Source organism: Ictalurus punctatus, chromosome 6 (genome assembly GCF_001660625.3).
Source record: "Ictalurus punctatus breed USDA103 chromosome 6, Coco_2.0, whole genome shotgun sequence".
Lineage (NCBI taxonomy): Eukaryota > Metazoa > Chordata > Actinopteri > Siluriformes > Ictaluridae > Ictalurus > Ictalurus punctatus.
Genome location: NC_030421.2, coordinates 1,525,497 through 1,547,422, shown reverse-complemented (window position 1 = coordinate 1,547,422; position 21,926 = coordinate 1,525,497). Strand labels below are relative to the sequence as shown.

At 42.5% G+C, this 21,926-nt stretch overlaps 1 protein-coding gene across 3 annotated transcripts in view; it reads right to left on the bottom strand.

Annotated features, from left to right (window-relative positions):
• The window catches only part of dachd (dachshund d), a 119,886-nt gene that overhangs the window by 28,627 nt on the left and 69,333 nt on the right, over positions 1–21,926 (bottom strand). For all 3 annotated transcript variants that reach the window (XM_017470342.3, XM_017470341.3, XM_017470343.2), the window contains 4 exons: positions 19,693–19,854; positions 5,648–5,820; positions 5,179–5,314; positions 3,967–4,101 (listed from right to left, as the gene is read on the bottom strand). In XM_017470342.3, the coding sequence (XP_017325831.1) occupies positions 3,967–4,101; positions 5,179–5,314; positions 5,648–5,820; positions 19,693–19,854 (606 nt within the window). The remainder of the gene's footprint in view (positions 1–3,966; positions 4,102–5,178; positions 5,315–5,647; positions 5,821–19,692; positions 19,855–21,926) is intronic.

Here is a 21,926-nt window from a genome sequence, read left to right as displayed (position 1 = left end):
ATGAAACCCTGTCCAGGGTGTACCCCTCCTTGTGCCCGATGCTCCCTGGGATAGGCTCCAGGTTCCCCATGACCCTGAAGGAAGGATTAGCGGTATAGAAGATGGATGGATGGATGGATATATATATATATATATATATATATATATATATATATATATATATATATATATATATATATATATATATATATGTGTATATATTAGTGGGTTGAATAATGGTAAATTGACCAAAAAAACCATCAAACACACGTAGTGTGTTAACAAACACACTATTAACAAATTCTAAACTAAACGAAACGTTCATGTAGTTCAATGTTAATTAGAATAAATACACACGAGAGCTCCATCCACAGAACGGATACGTCCCTCATTCCGCGTTTTACCCGGACGGACCAGATCAGGCCGAAAAGAAGGGCGATCACAGCGGACTGAGGCGAGATCATGTGCAGTATACCCACCTGTATCTCTTCCACATGTGTGAACTCGGCTGCGATGTGATTTGTACTAATGCTAATGCTAATGCTAAAAAAAAAAACACTATAATATAGCCTGTATTTTTATACATAAGTGTTGTTGGGTTCATTGTAATATTCTGGCCCCAAGCATTAATTATGGCTTAAATTCCTCCTTTCGGAGGGTACTGTACCCCGCAACGCACCCCCCCCCCCCCCTCCATCCCCCCCATCCCATATGTGCACGCATTCATGAGCATTTTCCCCCAAGGAGGGGAACGATGTTAAATGTTTGATGTCCAAAACGAGTTTTACTGCCAAAGGTTTAGTACCGTTCGGTTTTGCTTGTTTGTCAACTACCTGCTGTTTCACGAGACAAGGTTTATCAAAAGCCATTCTGACAGATTCATTTTGTGAAGCAATTCAGCTCAGCGGCTCGCTTTTTACTTCGCTTTCGGTGGAAACGGGTACTTGTGCTGGATAAGACGTATGCCGAGGCTGGAAGAGTACTTTTAAATACATGTATTGTCTCTGTCGTCGCTCGACAGCCTCGACTGGAACCATTCGCACAGCACCGGAAGTATGACGCACGAAATTAATTTAATGCCCTGCCAAAACCTTGAAGATTAAAGAAGTGCGGACGTACCCTTAAACCGCTGGAACGTAATCTCGTTCGTCTAAACAGACCGATCCGATCAACGACCCTAATTAAAAAGGGTCCGTCATGAACGAACCCGAAGCCGGCCACTGACCCTCCGTTTAAACGACGGGCCGCGTTCGCTTCACGACTCGTGTCATTATAGTTCGATATATCTATCGTTCATTTGATTCTTTTCACTCCGGTTATTAGTTGCTTTAACGTATTGATCACCTCCAGATCTGGCTGTACGATCTCTCTTATCTCGAGGCATAAACCTGTGCGTGTTATTCAAATTGCCTCATTTATTATGATAGCTTCCTCATGTAAATTGTGCTGACTGCTCGCCCTTGCACAGTCCTCATTAGACTAATGAAAACCTTCAAACGAAAAAACTAAACAACCTGCCAAATAAAGGTCTGAGGTTATTATGAAAATTACAACTCTGGGAGCCGGGAGAAGCTCTGTTCATTAATTCATGCTCAGCAAATTGGTAACTAATTTAGTTGCACTCCTCTGCATTAATGGATTATTTTATAAAAATGTTTTCCACAGCCTGAGACCTTTGGCGTGCACGTTAGAAAGCCCTGAATTCTAATCAAGCTGTGTGACATATTAGGGACGGTGGGCATCTAAATGGTAATGCAATGGTAACACAAATAGACAATGTGGATTTTCTCGCAGTCAGAGAGAATCAAGACCAATCTGGCTCAATTGCCATCTAAAAAGGTTGAGAGAATTGCTCTACAGAGGTGGGAAGAGGGGGGGGGTAGGGGTGTTTGGAAACGGGGGGTAGGGGGAGGGGGGGGTAAAGCTTTTCACACTGCCGATGCGTCTCTGCTGGGGAATAATACGAGCGGTGCGTTCTGACGGATGACAGGTATCATGATAATATTATCATATACAAGCGAGAACATCCGTCGAGTATGGCGAGACATACAGTGAGCGCTCTGCAACAAGAACGAATTTAGGACCAAACACATCTGTGCGTTTCCCCAACTCATCACAACTACGTCCTGACCTGTAAATTCATATAATCATGCTAATTACTCTGCTTCACAAGCTTACACTATCTACGGGCAGGTCCGGCACAGTCCCTCCTCGCTGGGCTGATCCATCAGGGAACACGCACGCATCCCGGTTATTTCCATCGCGGCTTTAATATCATTATCACCCCCAGCCAACAATTCCCCACCCCAGGCCTCTGCCATCAGAGAATACTCAAATCTATTATTCTAGTCGATTTGTATTTAATCCAAATGGCCTGTGTGTGTGTGTGTGTGTGTGTGTGTGTGTGTGTGTGCACTTTTTCATTTTCTCCCCAAACCATCATACTTAACTGCCTAATAATAAACGGAAAGCAAACAGTAATCTAAAAACAATACGATTACACATATTGTCTTACTCTAAAATGGATGCTGATGATGACGGGTGATTGCAATTAACATCGAGGAGTCTAGCGTCCGCGCTACGTCGTGCGTTACATCAGACGAGCCAGTGAAGAAATATTTGCACAGTGTTTCTCAATTAAGTTCTCTGGCACTAATTCTAAAACGGGATGAATTTAGTCTTAATCAAGTTTGTGGTTTAAAATAAGAAAGATTTAAAAAAAAAAAAAAAAAAACAAAAAAAAAAAAAACAACAACAGGGCTTCTATTGTCATTACTACAATGTTCAGGATGACGCAATAAAAACAAATGGCTCTATAAATGCTTCAGATCCCAGCTTTTCATCTGAGACACGTCACATGTCCACATTATGGAGAATACCCTTTCTGTGTAACACTGGTGATTAATAACTATACTCGCTCTGAGAACAGAAACAACAAAAATATACCACAGTGCTGTTGAATGCTCTATTGATCAGGAGGTGTTGATTCAAGTCTTAGAACAGTGCAGCTTAGACAGTGGTTCCAGCTGTTTTATAAGATTTATATGACTGACCTCATTTTCAATACGGTATTGTTTCTATAGTAACAACCACCACAGGGACTGTATGGCAGATGCTCCACATATATATATATATATATATATATATATATATATATATATATATATAATTGTGGATACTGTAATTTTTTTTGTGAAGAGATATTTATTTAACTTATATATATATATATATATATATATATATATATATATATATATATATATATATATATATATATATTTATTTATTTATTTATTTTTTTCTTTTCTTTTTTAAACCTTGTGTAATTGATGATACTGTGAATTCTTTTGTGAAGAGATATTTATTTAACTTTTTTTTTTTTTTTTTTTTTTTTTTTTTTAAAGAAGTCTCCAGTGCCAGGAGTGTACAGTGCTTTGTAACAGTTATGGGTAAAGCTGTAAAAATGTCAGACAGGATAGATGGCTTTGTTGTTTCTCTTTTGCTGCTTTTTTTTTTTTTTTGCCTTATTAACATCAACAGAGTGAAAATAAAAGGGAGGCTGGTGACAGAATGGCTGTTTATGGCTGCTGTAACATAAGTGATAGCAGGAACTAACTTACATGTACATGTATAAACAGATTTAAAAAAAAAAAAAAAAAAAAAAAAAAGTATGATGTTATGTAGTCATTGGCACGCTGCTGTGATGTGAAGGGAATCTGAAATCTGGGTGGTAACAGCTCCAAGTTCTTCAATCGATGATCTTTTTATTCCATGTGTAGCAATGTATACGAATAACATAACACTGAAAGCTCTACTTAGGTCCCAGTTGGCTGATTAACTGCTACTGCGACATACAGAAGACTGACACGGCTGTGGAACTGACTGACGGATTTGATCGTCACGTCGTTTGACGTGCGTTTCAATCGGCAGACTCACAGACTGATAACTAGGAGGACAGGATAGTTTTTAAAAAAACAGAATGCTGACCTTTCTCAGAGTGCATTCTCTTGACCTCGTGACCGATGTCGTGAGTGGCCAGGTCACCCTCCTTGGGGCCGGGAAGGATGCTGGGAGAAAGGCCCAACAGAGCCTGGTTCATGGCAAGCCCATTCTGATGAATAGCTTCACAGAGAAACACAAAAAGATTACAGCTTACAGTCATATTTTATTTTTATTTTATTTTTTAAAATTTTCTTCAATCGATAATGAAGAATCTTGATGAAGAAGAACGATTTGCACTTGTGGGGCTTTTTTACGCCGGAGGAGGTGAATATGTCCTTGGCTTTCATTTGTTTGATCGGAGGTAAACTTTGTCTCCAAAATCAATGGGCCAGTCTTTCAAACTCCTATCTGTCAATGCTATGTTTAGCGCGCGGATCCGTCAACACTGCTTTTAAATGCAGCGGTGATTGGTTTCCGAATGTGTGAAAATGAGGTGCTCTTAAAAAAAAAAAAAAGAGAGAGAGAGAGAGAGAGAGAGAACGAAAGAAGAATGAATAATTTGGCCTGGTGTCGTTGAAGGACAAGATGACACTCGACACCCAGATGGAGTGGGAGTTCTACTATAGATTAGGAGGAAGGAAAAAAAACAAACAAACAAAATAAAAAACAACCCAATAAACCTGATGCTTGTGTGACAGCACATGCAAATGACTTCTCAGCTTGACACCTCTAAATAAAGATTATTTAAATATGGACGCCGTGTCCTAAAACTATCCTTAGCGTTAATCAATACTTGATGGAGATGAGACACGCTACTGCTGATATGCTATTCTAATGAACGTGTAGCTTCAGTACGTATACTGTACACAATCGGACTCTACGGAGAAGACGGGGTTGTTGTTTCCGAGTGGATGTATTCGCTAGCACTTTACTGACGTGGTGCATTATTGACCGTGCGTCTAAACACGTGGTTGAGCAGTACAGACACACGTGTGCGTCACAGGACAGCCGATACGGTACAGCAGTTCACAAGGAAGCGTATGAGGACACAAGATGGAGGAAATATATAGGTCCCTGTGTGATTTGCAGAAAACTAGAGGAATGAGAACACACATCTCTCGTGACAATGGGCGTTTTTAGCTCGAGCGCGGACTCTTAATATGCGGCGGTGTGCGGAGGAAAGAGTATAAGAGGACAGCAGAGGAGAAATGAAGTGAGAGGGAGGGAGGGAGAGAGCGAGAGACGGAGCAGACGTACGCATTCTGTCGGAGGAGCTCTCGGTGTGTGCGGGTGAGCTGGAGACGCTGCTGCTGCGCTGGGACGAGGGCCGGCTTCCCGGCCTCCTGCCATCTTCCAGAGAGGGAGCAGGGGAGGGACTGTCAGGCACCCGCTCCTGCCACACACACACACACACAAACACACACACACAAATCCACAGCTATTACACTACACCCAGCCGGCAGCCGACAGCTCTGAAAACAGCTTCTCGTGCGGACGCTCGCTGCTACGGCGACTGTCAAGGCGCTACTCTAACGGCACTGAGCACAGGCTTTTAATTCTGCGATCCTCCATTTTCCCCTCTCCCCCATCCTTCTGTCTGTCCCCTCCCTTCTCCTCTATCCGAGGCTATTATGGGATCATGCGATCATGCAGCGGAGCCCCATCCTCCCCTACAACTGATGAAAAAATGTGCGCAAGGCAAAGAGCCAGCGGCACCGTGTGTTACCTTAATCACTGATGTCACCATTCTGGAAGGGGCACTCTGTCCCTGTGCTGCGGCGGCCATATTGGCGATGGTGCTGAGGTGGTTCATCTGACTCATTGCCATGGTGACTGATGCAGGAGGCAGGCTGACAGGGATCAGGGGGTGGGGCATCATCATGAATGGCAGTTCCAAACCTGAGAGAGGGCAGAGACGGGGGCAATTAACCACGCATCGAAAAGGACTCATTATTTCGGCGTTAGAGCCGAGTAAATAGCGCTTAAATGAAGAGAGAGCGAGCGCTCGGCGTGGAACGGACTTATTTGCCGTTCTGCCACGCGGATGATGCCGACATACCAAATGTCGGTCGGAATAATAACCGCTTGGCAAAATTCAACACCGTAATCTTTCCCTGTAGTATGTTTTCAAGCCATTATCTTCATTAGCGACCGGCATCAATATTTTACAGTCCATGTGAATAAAACATACGGCTGCGCCGATCGTACTGCAATAACAGTGATGTTCATGATAACAGAGGTAGTAAAGTGTTCAATGTATCACAATTAACGTCTGCGCAGAAAGATGTGGAATTATGGAAATGAATGTTGCACTATTAATAGTAAATGTGTTTAAAGTGCTGTGTGTCTGCAAAAGCAGGCAGACCTGAAAGTCATTACTGCAATAACTAGCTAAAACCCGTGCTAATTAAAAATATATAGGCATTAAGAAGCAGACCACACACACACACACACACACACACACACACGCACGCACACACACACACACGCTTGAAGCCTTTTATTAACTAAATGCTAGACATTCCTTGATTTCCAGTAAAAAGACAGGATGACATTTTAAAGTGTGTTCAGTTCCGTATAACTGGAAGCCGGCGTGCAACATTCATGTATGGGATTAAATAGGTGGAAGTGAAAACTGTCCCCCCTGTTTCAAAGGACGTGCACACAAATAAGGTCACAGCCTGGTGTGTGTCCCTGAACCGAGGACCTACTCACTGTCTCTCCTGTCTTTGAACCGGCAGATCAAAAGTAACGTGGACATTTTTTGGTCTTCAGCATTCAAAGGCTCCACTCAAGTGCTTGAAAAGAAAACTTCGTCGTCTCCTGTGGAATTGACTACACTCCTGTGCCTCATCCTCTCTCTCTCTCTCTCTCTCTCTCCCTCTCTCTCACACACACACACACACACACACCTCCCTCTGTTACTTGGCTCAAGGTAAAAGGGACAAAAAAAAAAAAAAAACAAGGGGACAATGCACCAAACAAGTCTACTTTGCTTTTGTACAAAATATCAGTGTCCAAAGAGTGAGAGCGTGGAGCGTCTACATCAGGAAGCATTCAGCTCGAGCGATTGAGAAGGAATAACAAAAAAAAAAAGCAAAAACAGAAACACTCCTCTTCTCTTGTGTGTCATTGCTTTCCTTGGAAAAGCACCGTTGATTTCCATAAGAAAGCTGGCCGGTGGATTCACTAGCAAAACAAATTCCCTAACATTAGAAAGAAAAAGGGGATTAAAGACGGAGAAGCCGAGCAGGACCGTGTAAAGGCGCCTTTCCTCAAGTGCCGAGTGTGAATCAATTACCATTCCCAGGACCGGACTCAATTAAAAACGCAGGCCAGCGAGATCGCAGGACACTTACGCCGCCACAGTCAAACGACCCGAGCGAGCCGTTCATGCAAATATCCACCTTTCAGAGCTCGCCGAGAGCCAGGTGGAGCGGCGCGATTCTCAGAGGAACATCTGGATTTCAGCAAATCAACATATATATAATTGTGTGTGTGTGTGTGTGTGTGTGTGTAAAACTATGTCTTTGTTATTTAAATGGCCGTTCATTTCCCTGCAATGAATAACGACCAAGTTCCACTGAATGCAGGCTTTGAGAGACTGTAGCATGGTTATACAGTAGCAGAGCATTCTCCAGCGCGTAATCTCTCTCCTTCTACCTCCTTTCATGTTCTTCAGTGATGTTTCAGCCATCATGTCCTACTCGAAACACAAGAAGGACTCCAAGAACACACTGAGAACGGTTTGATCGAGGCCTTCGAGCTGACAAGCACGCACTTTTACAAGTCTAGGGAGGTGCTTACGTACACCGACGGGCGGTGATACTCTCGGCTCTTTATACAGACGCGGATCGGTGTTTTTACACAGGCCGAGAAGAGCGATGATCGTTTAACTTCCAGCTAATTAAAGTCTTTTTGTTAAAAATACGCAAGTGGCATGAGAGAGTAAAGGGAGAAACACGGACTGTAAACACTGCTGTGTCTGTGGAAAGACGGTTAGAGTAATTCACACAGCTGATTGATTCAGACGTGGAAGCGGTTTTTGTACATATATGTCATGCATCTGATATCCACTAAGCCACCACGCCCACTACTCTTCTTCTTCTTCTTCTGCTTCTTATTATTATTATTTGTCACGTCTCTGTCTGTTCCTCTCTCACACCCAGTCTCAGCAAGCCCAGTCACAGTTCGCACAGACGGTCATGAACACCATATCCCAGAATCCTCAGTCAGCCTGTGTGCAACAAGGCATGACACCTGGACAGTCACATGACCCCTATATCCATGCACACCTGATTACTAATCCTACACACCTGTCTCTGAAATAACCCAGGCCACGTCCAAAATCACGTCCTGTATCCGATTCAGTACCCACTGCTCGGCCGTCGATACAGCACGTACCGATCGGTACAAGCGGTAAGCATGAATACAAACCGGATGTAGTACGCGGCGTGGATTCTGACAGCTCTTCCACGTCAGGCCCGTTGCATTATGGGATAGCACAGTATGCACGGTGTCCAGTGGTTCCATACTGCAGAATCTCTGCGGAAGCAGGAGGTCATCCGGGTATTTCTCACCGACTGTTTCATTAATACTGAGAATTCAGATATGCTACTCCTTTGGCGTGCTGCTTTTCGCTACTGTGTAGTAGAGTAGTAGGGATATTCAGATGCAGCTCCAGACTTTTACACACACGCGGTTCTCATTATTCTGCCTCTACTTGTTGTTGTTGTTGTTATTATTATTATTAGTATTATTATTAATATTATTATGATGATTATTATTTGTTGTTGTTGTTATAATTATTATTATTGTTATTATGATTAATAATATTTGTTATTATTACTATTATTATTACTATTTGTTGTTTTGATTATTATTATTATTATTATTATTGATAGTGTTATTACTATTATTATTATTATTATTAATCATCATCATCATCATCATTATTACTATTTGTTGTTTTAATAGTTATTATTATTATTATTATTATTATTATTATTATTATTATTATTATTATTTGTTGTTGTTGTTATTAGTATTTTTTATTTATTGTTATTATTAATAGTTATTATTATTAATGTGTTATTAATATTAGTATTAGTATTATTAAATAAATTACTTTGTTATAATAATAATTATTATTATTATTATTATTTATTATGAGTTGTTGTTGGATAACATTTTAAAAATAACCCAGAATCTAACCAGATTAATTAATCTGTTAAATTAAAGCACCCAGGTTTTCCACACTAAAAGGACTAATCAGTGATATTCTAAAGTTATCTGAAATTAGCGATTCTTTCCCCCAAGGTTACGTAATTACGAATATTTATATTTCTGGCTGAACAATCCGGAAGCCGTATGCAGTTGGCAGTCAGTAATATTTAATAGAAGACGTATTAAAACATATCGCGTGTTACTGTGCTTCATTTTCAAAGTCAATTAGAACTAATCCTGAATATAGTCTCCTGAAACAGAAACAATAAAGAGAGTTTATAGATCTTACAGATTCCTTCAGCCCTGACGGCAGCTTTGAAGACTATCGCCATTATCTCGAGCCACTTTATATGAAAGCAGCCTCTCAAGAAGAACTTGGAGGTGCCCTGACGTTCCAGGTACTTCATTTAGAACTGTGCAAAAGCAGAGGCAGATTGCTCTAATTATTTTGTAACGTGAAGATGCCTTCAAAGAGAATTCATTATATTAATTTTTTTTTTTTTTTTTAATAAAAAAAATAAATAAATAAACGATCAACTGACTGAATGCATAGACGTTGCCTTTCCATTTTAAAATCGTACAAAAGTCGGGCGGGTTTTCGACGGAAATGGTTCCAGGCATTTTGGAGAACTTGCTCCATTTCTCCTGTCTTCGCGGGTCACGATGGTGCTTTTACCAGAAACGTGCTCCGTTATTAATATAATAATATAATCCCTTATTTAATCAAATACAAACATTTCCTTATAAGGACGTTGAATATTTACAAATCTACCTTTACGTTTATTCGCTTAGCGGACGCTTTTATCCGAGGCGACTCACAAATGAGGAAATACGAGCAAAGCGATATATCGAGCGGAGAGCGATACGGGTCGTGCTACCGTACAAGGTCTTTTCACTGGGTTCTAGAGGAGCAAAGTGCGCAGACTCGAGGTGTAAGAGCCAGGGTAATTTATTTATTTGTTTGTTTTTAGGATAATGTGGGGTTGGTGTTTTAGGGGTTAAGTCACGGAAGAGGTGGGTCCGTTAGCTGTTTTTTGGAGATTGTGACGGACTCCGCGGTCCGGATCGAGGTCGGAAGGTCATTCCACCGCTGAGGAACGGTTGATATGAATTAAATGAATGTTTGGGATTTCTATTCTTTTACAGGCCGGTAAGACAAAACACATCTCCAGCATAGCATTCCCACAACTCCTATCATTATAAAAGCCGTCCATGAGCACTACATACGAGCCCAGTAGGAAGAATGGAGTCCTGCTACTACTGTAGCCATGAGCTCTTTTTTTTTCTTTTTTTTTCTCCCTGCATTATTCTGGTGAGGCTGGAAGATTTCCCTTGACAAAAATTAAACCAGTTCCTACTTGGCACTTTATTATCTCTTCAACTGAGTGATTTATTGTTTGTGGAATGAAGGCAAAGAAGGAGGAAAATTACATTTTCAGCTGAGCTCGGGTCCACCCTGCTTCTCCTCCTCCGTCCTGAAAGAGCTCACAACAAACAATAATGTCAGCTGTAATTGATCCGAGGTCGCCAGTTAGCCCTGCAGTAAAAGCCCACTATTTAAGCGACAATCCTCCCCTGCCTGCTCCTCAGATGCTGTCTAATGAAGCTGTCTGTCTCTGCTATTTACCTTCGCTTAAATGGAAGGGGAAAGATGTACTGTATGAGCCCGGGCCAGAGAAGATTTGCTTTCGTTCCATGAAATAGGACCTGTGGATGCCTGTGGAATGTATAATTGGTTGCTGCAGTCAGGGATGGGCCTTCCAGCACTAATTAAATGACTTGTTTCCAGCCTATCTGTCTTTGTTTGTGAGCGCACTCTGATGGAACGATATGTCACACATGCCTGTGTATGAGCAAACACTTTCTGTACATCTGAACCAACCAAATCTTCGGCGTATTTAAACGCCATTTATTTTCATCGTTCTCACAAACTAATCGACTATATTTTCGGATATCAGGCCGGACGCGGCGCCGACGTTCCTACCGCCCGCTAATGTAGATAAGGCTGAACGAATGATCCTCGTATAAAATCCTCGTCTTTATTAGCCCTTTTTTGGCTCCATGGTGTGCGGTGGGACTTATAGTGCACACTTTGTGAGGGATCTGTGGGGAAGGTGGAAAGGGTGTAGACGAAAACTCTTTCCTGCCCGTCGAACGGCCGTTAAAATACAGCGCGTCGCGTAAATAAATTCTTTGCTGTGATCCTTTTTGGCTGTTAAATCGAGCAGAACAAAGAGGTGCTATTGGAAATAAAAGAGATCCCTTCGGAGACCCGGAGGAGCCTGGCATGTTGGCACGGCCATCGATTGTTTTCTTATTCACAGATGGCATAGCCAGACAAGGCTGCTAAACCTTGTAACTCATTAGGAGCTGCGGACGAGAAGGTACTTCACTTTGATGTAGCCACCCACAGCCTCCCACTGTCAGCAAGAGTCTCTTGGAGGGAAAATAAATAAATAAATAAATAAATCTAGCAGAAGAAAAAAAAAAATACCTGTAAAATATCCCTGCAAACACATGTTGCAATTTACAACCACCAACAGATGATACATGATAGCCATATTTCCTAAAGCCAAGGGAAAATATTTCAGATGTTGACAGAAATAGAGAAACTGCTTCACCGTGCAAAATTTACTCTTACTGATCTAATGTAAGGAGACTTAATAAGAAACAGAGGGTAATAGAAAGAAAACATCTATTACGCACTTGTGAGGATAGGGAGTGTAAAAAATAATGGCAACAAAACATCTCTGGTTTGATGAGGTAGCATAATTACACCGCCACCCCCAAGAACCATCAAAGTAAACATGTGGTAGGAATTACGGAGCAGACAGACAGCATTGTTGTGCGTGCTTTTCATTTTTTTTTTTTTTTTTTTTTTCCTTTCCTGCAGAAGGATAAAGACCCAGCAGCAGTCTTTGGCATATGGTGGAGTGTTTTTATTCCAATAACACTACCTGTTACGCAGACCGGCCGTGAACAGACAACACGACGCGGACCGCAGACGCTCCGCGGCTTCTCTACCGGTTATCTGGACTTCGTTTTTTCTAGAAATTTCTGGTTCAGAACTAGAACTAGTCATGTCTCAGGGCTACAGTGCTGGACAAGGCTGTAGAGCTGTAACATGATCTGCTTAACATAATTATCCACATCAAAGATATCCAGACACGAGCCTTCAGGATACATTAGTGCAAGCACGCCCAATCTGGACTTGAATTGGTTTCAGTTTAAATTTGTCCCATATCATTCTCAATAAACCGCAGGCGGTGCGGCGGAGGGAGACATTACTAGCAGCTGTTTCCACTGAAAGCACAATATATTCAAGAACAATCAATAACCTCCCTCTCAAGGGACCGTGACACCCAAGCAGAGTGAAGAAGCCTCTCCATCTGATACTTAGCAAAGGATCCCTTTTAAAAAGATTGCTTTCAGTCAATGGCGGGCAGTTGTCATTTGACTCGGACTCTGAAATTAAATATACCGAACGGCGTTATCAATCACGAAGCGTCGGGGTGTATGGGGGGGTGGGGTGTGGGGGTGTTTTTGAGGAGCAGCTTTTGAGGCGATGAGGCTGACCGTTATATCATCTGTTTTAATTATAAAATTCGCATCTCGTTAGTATGCCTTGGGGTCAGAGTGAAATTCGGCCCCGAACGCACACTGATGTGATGGGATGTGAAATTCCTCCTGATGGGTATCTGATATATGTCATACCTAAACAGCCCCGCTCTACATCTTTTCTTATTTAGATAGAAAACAGACAGCACGACTTAAGAGATTTTGCATAAATCGCTAGACTATACATCACACCGAATGATCTGATTGAATTGATTGTACCGTATTGATTTTAATATGTCCTTTGGAAAATTTTCTTTACAGAAAGTAATCCAAAAAAAAAAGAAAAGAAAAAAAAAAAGCGATGCTGGGTCTATACTGAGCATCTGAACTATGATTAATGGAAGTAACTGCATCTGATGGCAGGAAGAAAGCGTGCGTAATCTTTACCGCGACACAAATGAAACAACCACATGCCTTTCTGTGCGTCAGGAACACGTCGATTCAATTCAAAATGATGCGTAAAGCGCGTTTCAATATAAACGTTGTCCCAAAGATGCGTGAAGAACCCTGTAAGGAACCTTGAGAGGAACCAGACACAAAAGTGAACCTATGTTTTTCTGGGTGACGGTGGGATTCTAAATCATCAGCGTATACAGACGTAGAAGAGCCGGACATGCGCGACGCATGACCGATGAGCTCGATGAACATTCCCCGCATGTCGTGCCGCAATTCCAGAAATCGCAATAATCATTTCAATATCCGCGCTGCAGTTCATCGCCACGTCACGATCGCGGCGCTAACGCCGCTAACGCCGCTAACGCTCCACGTGCTCGTTCTGAGTTCGGCTTCCTAATCGAGCGTTGACCTATCGGAAGGATATTTTTAAGCAGCCCAAGCACATGCATATTCCACATTACAGACTGCAAAACCTTATCATCTGTGAAAGGTTGAATGTCATTTATTACATGTATCACATTTACACCAAGTGACACTGTCTTTTCAAATTGCGCTGATCTCTTCACTCCAATCTTTACCTCCAAAGGTCACTCAATTCCACTTATAAATTCAACCTGACAGAGATTAGTAAAGAGGGACAGGCAAACACCACCGAATCCAGCGGCTTGAAATTAATTCATCCAATTAATGAAGAATGAGCTCTAATGCTGATAAGGGTTGACAAGGAAACTGGTCACTTGTTTTTTTTTATCATTATTTTTTTTTTTTAAGGCTCGCCTCTGCTGTTGTGAAGTAAGCCGATGAGACAGCAGTACAAATATTTGCATTATGTTGCTTTATGTACCACGCGCCCCTCGGCTGCGGGACTGGTGATAATGCGAGGGCCGTGACGTGTCTCGGAAATGGCAGCGCTCGATATGGGTCATTACAGAAAATAATGTTTAATCAGTTTCTATTTTGTCATCTGTTGCGGCAGTAGGCGTACAAAAACTCCCGCACAAACACCGGCGAAACCCTGCATGACTTTTATACCACGGTCTGTCTGAAGATTCGATTCCGATTGGCCGGAAGGCGTGCGTTCAGACCGCTGAACGCACAGGTAGCTCTAATCAGTTTAAACACCGTTCTAAACCAATACGCTGCCTGTAAAGAATTCTAACCATAGTAAGTACAGTTGTATACAGTGTCCACAGCTGGATTATTAGTAGTATAGACTAATAATCATTAGACTAATTAGTAGTATAGACGCAGCACAGACGCAGGTCATTCAAATCTCGCTCTGTCTCTCATAACTATTTATTAGAATATAATGATGATGATAATGAGTCTTTACTGGTCACATATACATTACAGAATGGGGGGGGGGGTCAGCCCGCCCTGCTTTACCTCTGCGTATGGTTTTGAGCGTACAGAATTCCAGTGAATGAAAATGAACCGTTATTATTATCCGTTCAGGCAAATTTTGCGCTGCAAACATCAGTGACAGCTTTACATTGTGAATGCTGGCAAGTGATCACGAAATACGTGAGGCGACCCCCCTCCGCTTCGTGTGGCTTCTTTTCCCTCCACACCGTTTATACATTAAAATCGTGTATTGCACACCTAGCTGTGGATTATCCCTTACATATATATATATATATATATATATATATATATATATATATATATATATATATATATATATATATATATATATATATATATGTATGATTATGGAGTTATCCTCTGAAATTCTATTAAAATGTCCGCCCCTCTCCACTTATCTGTCACCTGCCTCCCAAGAGCACAGCACTAATAGAGGCAGAAGGAAGACAAATGCCCAGGAGAAGCCTCGTCTCTCTCTGAACCCCGGCCGTGCGTCTCTAAACCCAGATGCGCAGCTCTTACTAATGCTTCCACCCAGACAAAACAAAGCTCAGGAATGTAAACACAGATAGGTGAAGAAGGTTGTGTTTTGAAGAAAATCTCCTTTTCAAAGGCACTTAGTGACTGTGGTAAAGCGACCATGTGACCTAAAGACTGAACGAATCTTTTCTTGGCTCCGTGTTGATGGGGCTGAGAGGCGGCGGACATTTTTTCACCCAGTGGCTGCAGAGTGGACATTTTCTCAACAGCCCTTGTCAAAAGAGAGAGATAAAAAGAGAGGGAGAGAGAGAGAGAGAGAAACTAAGAGAGTGTTTGCAATGTGATGTGCCACATTTAGCTGTGCAAGGCCACCAGCTGAAAAAAAATTACAAAGAGAGATCCTGGTTGGATTTGTCCTTCCACGGTGTAGGATTTATTATTAGAAAGGACATAAACAGACTAATTAAATCACAGCGGTAGAGGCTGAGATGACAGCTGGTGCTGTGTGTGACCAAACAGATTCCTATCAAAGAGCAGGAGGCATGGCTCACTCAATCCTGCCTCCACGGGAAGCTATTTTAAGAGGCTCTCCATCGAACACACATGCTTTATATGCTAAACGAGGGCTGAATGTACAGGCAGGATGATTGCACGGGACCGTGCTCGTCCAGTCGGTAATGGCTGTAGGTGCGTTAACGTGTTTTCTTCGGCTTTAACGTGTGCCAAAAAAAAAAAAAAAAAAAAAAAAAGATGTAAGAGCTCTCGTGCCTTGCTGGCATCCACTTCCTTTACACATCATCCTGGATAGTGAAGAAAGTGGTTGACATGGCGATACACGGCAACACACGTGGGCCTTACCTGTTTTTAATCTGTATTTCCGGTGCATAAAACCCCCAGTTTGAGCTGGAGCGTTCCAATATCACCGCACTTTAATTGTGTACTTGTTTTTCGTCGTGCACACAAACACACAAATTGTAAAATCTGGCTCTGTGGAGCAATACTTCAATTTGGCAGGACGATGAATAATTAATGCGGGCTTTTAAGCACCGCTATTGGTGAGAGCGCAAATCTGAACCCATTGACGAGAAGGAAAAAAAAAAAAATGGTTTTAACAAGTCAATAATGGCAAGAGCAATGGGAACAACTTAATCAATGGTACTGTTACGTTTGCAAACAAGAGCTTGAACGATAACAGCAATAACTGCTTATCCTCCTCCCTGATGTTTTTCCTCACTCTGGCTCTTTCATGTGATGTCATTTCCTATCGAGTCCTTACGGGAGGCCTTAACGAGACATTCTCCCCGAGTTTGCTTTCGTTTTTGTTTTGTTTTGTTTTTTGGCGCAACGACTTCTTCGCCCCCTCTCCTAGCGGAAATTTGCGAGACGCACTAGCGGCTAAACCAAAAAGGATTAACTCCCATATCCAACTGAGAACACAGATAATGCTGGGTAATTGGTAAAAAATGAAGATGAATGGGACAGCAAGATAAGGACCAATTAGCTCCTCCATGCTTACAGCTGCGGTCTCGCTACAGATCCATCTTTGGAGTCGTGGCCTCCTCTGCCAGGAGGAGTGAGGCGGAATTAGCGCTCCTGACCCGGCTGGTGATGGTGGGAGGCCCACCCATCATCTACCCTTCACTTCGTCCGTCTTTAATTCTGTCTCTGTCACACACACCTGTCACCAATCCCATCGCGCCCCCTGACAGCTTAGCGCCAGGGCTGGGCCAGGTCTGAACACGTTAATGAACTAAACTCGCTAAACTAAAGAAACACACAAGCACACAAAGGCTTGTGTGTGTGTTTAAGTTTGCGCTGCTTATTTCATTATGGCAGCATCATCTGGTTGGTGATACACACAATTCCCCCATCTAATTATGGGGAGGATTTAAGGTCCATTAACGTTGCCGTGGCGAGGAATCAGATGCAAAATGGCACCCAGTGGCCACAGGAGCAGCTTTCTTCTCACCTCCTTTTTTATTTATTTATTTATTTAAAAAAAAATTTCCCTTTCCTTAGCTAACAGCTTCTAAATACTCATGCTATGATCTTATTTTATATTTCTTGGATTTACAGTGAAGCGTTTCATGTGCTGGAAGCAGCCAGGTATAAGTTAGGAATCAGCTGACAACATTTCTCCAGTGGACCAAGGTTCTGGTTCAGGTAAGTTTAACGAGCAGGACCGGATCACTGTTTTATTTGTCTCCCGGGCAGCATGTCGCACATGTTTTGCTTGGATGGTGATCCATAATTGTGCCATTTCCTGTGAGTCTATGGAGCAATCTGTACTGTGCAGGGGAGGAACCCCAACCCCCAATCCCCCACCACCAGCGCCACTAGCTCTGTGTAAAAAAAAAAACCCCAAAAAAACCCAGGAAGTAATCAAAGGGGGCCAAGCATTCAGTCTGAACACTCAGGATGTTTGCCTGTTTGGCTCAAGCTCACGGCTTGTCTCTCTTTTTTGTTACAATTAGTAAAACCGATGCAAAGAAGAGGGCGACCGCGTTGAATATTTAATGCAGGGGGTGGCATTAGCCTGTTCAATTTACATCGACACAAAGACAACACAAGCAATGCAAGTCCAGAGGAGAACAGAATGTCCTTCACACTCTGCCTCGGCCTGTCTGTGTCTCAGACAAGATGCAGACAATGCAGGAAATCTGCATCAGAAAGGAACCTTTTTAAGTGGAGGGCAATAGGATAGGAGGAGGATATACTGCCAGTATGCACTCGGTAATTAAATATTACACCGCTGTTAATGTTATTAGTATTATCATTACTGCTCTAGATGTCGCACTGCTTTTCGTATCTGTAAAATAATTCAGGTTAGTTGGTACTCTATGGCTACGTGAAAAAGCTTTATGGAAAAGGTTATGTGGACAGCTGCTCTAACGCAGAATGAAATCATGTCCTGCGCGTGACTGTTCACAACACAGCAAAGTTCCCCACTACTGTAGTCTTTGCTATATCTGTTGAATGATTTAGAGCCCTACATTCAAGATGCATAATATGCGCAGGAATAGTACATATTAGGAATTCAGGGTCTAAAAAAGCAACGGCAAAAAAAGGCAAACCACCACCCTGCGTGAACCACACAGCAGCACCGAATGTTGTTTCTTTTAATTTACAGTTCTGTTTTTTTTTTTCTAGTGAAATGGGCTTTCTGGTTCACCGCAGTCATGATCGTATGAGGTGAGAAAATGCACTCGGAGACGAGAAAACACCGTCTATTTAACTCAGAAACCTTCATTTACGTGGCGATTAATCGCCGGAAGAAAGAAGCCGCAACTCCTCCCTGGTAGGCTGAATAAAACCAGCCATATTTCCCCTTCTTATCATGTGGGTGACTCCTTCTGGCCACCCTGTCACAGCAGAGTGCTTGATATAAACAAGAGATTGCACAGACATCCAGGAATCAATATTAGGATGGCTTCAGTACCAAACATCATTTGTCTCGGCCCCCGTTTCTTTGACCAAACGAAGTATTAATTCAAATCATAAATCTGAGGGTGATTTAAATCCCGGAATGAGAGGCCTGCCTGCCTTTAATGATTTATTTTCTACATTTCTGCGAGCGAGAGATTTGTCCATACGTGGTGACAGGTCACCTTCAAACGCCAGAGGCAGACTGTTCATCACCATGCAGACTAGCATCTCATCGCTGCGAGTAAATATTAAAGTAAAAGAATCCAATTGATTGTGGATGGGCTGGAGAGGCGTCGCCGCCATATATTTTACTCACAGTCACTAATGCCTCTCTCCTCCTGCTACTCCCCCCCCCCCTCGCGCCAACGCAGGGCCCCGAATTATTATTCTTCTGGGAGCAGGCATGCTCAAGGTTACAATTTAAATTGTAAAAAGATAAAAAAATAAATAAATAAATAAATAAATAAAAACAGTTTCTTATTAGCTTCATTGCCACAGCCTTGCCTATTCCGATTCGCATTTATCTCGATTTCAGTGACCTCGAAGCCCCAGCGTTGTTGGCTGTAGACTGATGACCTCAACGCCGACGCGTTCTCTTTTGTTAAAAATGCTCAGGACGCTTCCTGTTTGGACCAAATACACGGTGTCAGATGCAGCTGGGAAATCCTAAACACATGGCGGATATATTCAGGGTGGAAATCGCGCGGGGAAATTCGGCTTAGGGATTAAAGGTATCATATGTAATGGATTTGTTTTTTTGTTGTTGTTTTTTTTTTTTCACACTACAGTGTGATTTTCACAAAGAAACGGCTTTAAGTAACGTCGCATTAAAAAAAAAAATAAATAAATAAAAAAAGGGGATCTAAATGTATCTAAAAAAAAAAATATAAAAATTATTAATTGAAACAGGACATTCAAAGGCAATTTTCTCCACCGAATTAAATTAGTGACTTACTTAATAGCTATTAGCTGAGTGCTCATGAGTGCTTTTAATTTGTTGCTTCTTTTAAAAAAAACAAAACAAACAAACCTCTACCTGGTAATTACAGGGCTGATAAACAAATAAGGTTTGTTCACAGGACCGCGGCATGTCGTCATCTCGAAACGTAGAGATTTCACACAAACCCGAGGCGTTAATAATCCGTCACTTACCTGCCAGTCTTACAATTTCAGAGCGGTTTAAAACTAAAAACAGGCCGAGCTGTGACACAACATATCTGGGAACTTTAGGAGATGAATGATAGATAGCGTGCGACTTACCCACGCTGGAGCCGAGGTCCCCGTTCTCACAGTCGGCGCCGTGCTGTGCGCTGTTGGCGTGGTAACTGCTCATCACCTCCAGCTTGATCTTCTTCACTTTCATGGCCTCTGCGATGGCGGCGTTGGTCGCGGCGGCTGCGGCGGCGGCTGCGGCTGTCAGACCTGCAAAGAGAAGGCGAGAAACCTACCTGGTGAACTTAAATAAATAAATAAATAAATAAATAAATAATGACCAAAAAAAAGGAACCATGCCGATTATCGTATATATACAGATATAGATATATATGTGTGTGGATGTTCGAGAGAGTGAAGAGAAATTATGCATGTCATCATACTGTAGGCCTCTGAGTAAGTGAGCGGTTAATATTTAAACAGATCGGAATATCCGGATACGCCACGCCGTAGTCTTCGGAGAGAACATTTGACAAACTGCACGGCGCAGATCAATTCCAGTGATGATAAAGACCGATGATCTTACGGGTAACAGTAGAGACAATGACACGCATCACTTTGGAGCTCCCTGACACCGCGTACGCTCAAACTCCCGATATGTCAGGTGATCTTCCTGGATGTGCCATAAGTAGAGCATAACGTGACATAGCTTCGTCATCAGCACGGTTCGGTCTCTCTTATATCTCATACGACCGATCGTCACAGTGACAGGATGTTTTCAGTCGGAAGTCTGACTGTCGTCGACGTCGTCTCTTATTTCTCTCGCGCGCGCTCTCGCTGTCTCGCTGAATGCAGCGCAGACGCCACGGTGCTTTGATGGTGACAGATGGCGTCGGGATAACGTTTCAGAAGTGACATGTTGCCATGGTTTCTGTTTGTAAATAAACGGGTTGGGGGGTGTATGACAAAGTGGAAACAACAAACTGGCACCGGGGAGAAGCTTCTGATGCAAAGCAAACACACACACACACACACACACACACATACACACACACACACACACACACAAGAATTCTTAGCTTAAAGTTTCTCGCTTCTACAGTACATCAAATGATTTCATCGACATGACTCGACTGTCATTCACACGGCACCTGAATGAGTACGTGGACATGGCGATTCTAATTCCTCGCCTCCACCGGCGGTAATAAGCGAGCTCCTTTGTGTTCGACGTACTTAAAAGAGACACCGCGGCACGGGAGACGAGGAAACAACGGGCGAATTGTCTCGCTGTCTTTTTTGTCATTTTCTGATACACCTCGGCGACTTCCACAGGCTGAAAGACGGAGCCCTGAAAGAAAGAAGCCTCGGATTCCTAAATTGAGATGAATGGAATGACGTGAACGGATGAATCAGAGCAGAGGTTTCCAGCTGCAGTGCTCGCTGAACACGGTCACCTGGGTCTCATTCCGTGTGTACGGTTAATACTCCGCTGAGTGTGCGTACAGTATGACAGTACTACACTACTGAGAGAGCAACAGGGCGGGGTGGTGGTGGTGGTGGTGGTGGTGGCGGTGGCGGGATCGTTGTAATACGTTAACGACACCATTAAACATCCTGTTTAATGAGTCTGATGAGCGCACAGTGAAGTCGCCAGTGTTTCAAAGACTTCTTATGGTTTTAATTGGAAATGGTTTAGCTGTTTTGTTTCAATAGGCCGTGTTCAGAGAGGATGTAGTACTGAAATAGTGCACGTCGGCATTCAGGCCTCAGACATAACTACCGACTTACAGTAAGTGATACTCAGAAGTTACTCACGAGGGAAGCGTGATTTACATGATATGAACCTGGGTCTTTTTAAAGTGCAAGAAAAGTTGTTTTGTTTTTTGGGGTTGTTGTTTTGTTTGGTTTTCACACATGGGAGGAGGCGCATCTTAATCGAAAACCTTGCTCATCCCTAGGGCCAAATGTCTATGGATGAAATTTCTGTAGGATTTAAATGAAAGTGAGCTGTAAGTGTACCCGGTGAGTGCTCGGAGAGATGATCCTGCATGTCTTCTTCACGGGATAGCGCATCGAATGAACCGAAACATTGCTGTTTACATTATCAAATCAGACAACTGACTGAAAATAGCGGATTAAAATACACACAGCTCGATTTAGTATCTTGTGGCTTTATTATGTTGTGTGCACAATTAACTATTGACTAATAAAACACATATGGAAGCTATATTAGTCAACGAAACCAAATTTGCGGTGATTAATGCGTTAGCTACCATTAGAATTATTATTATTATTATTATTATTATTATTATTATTATGCAGCAATATATCGGCATTATGTT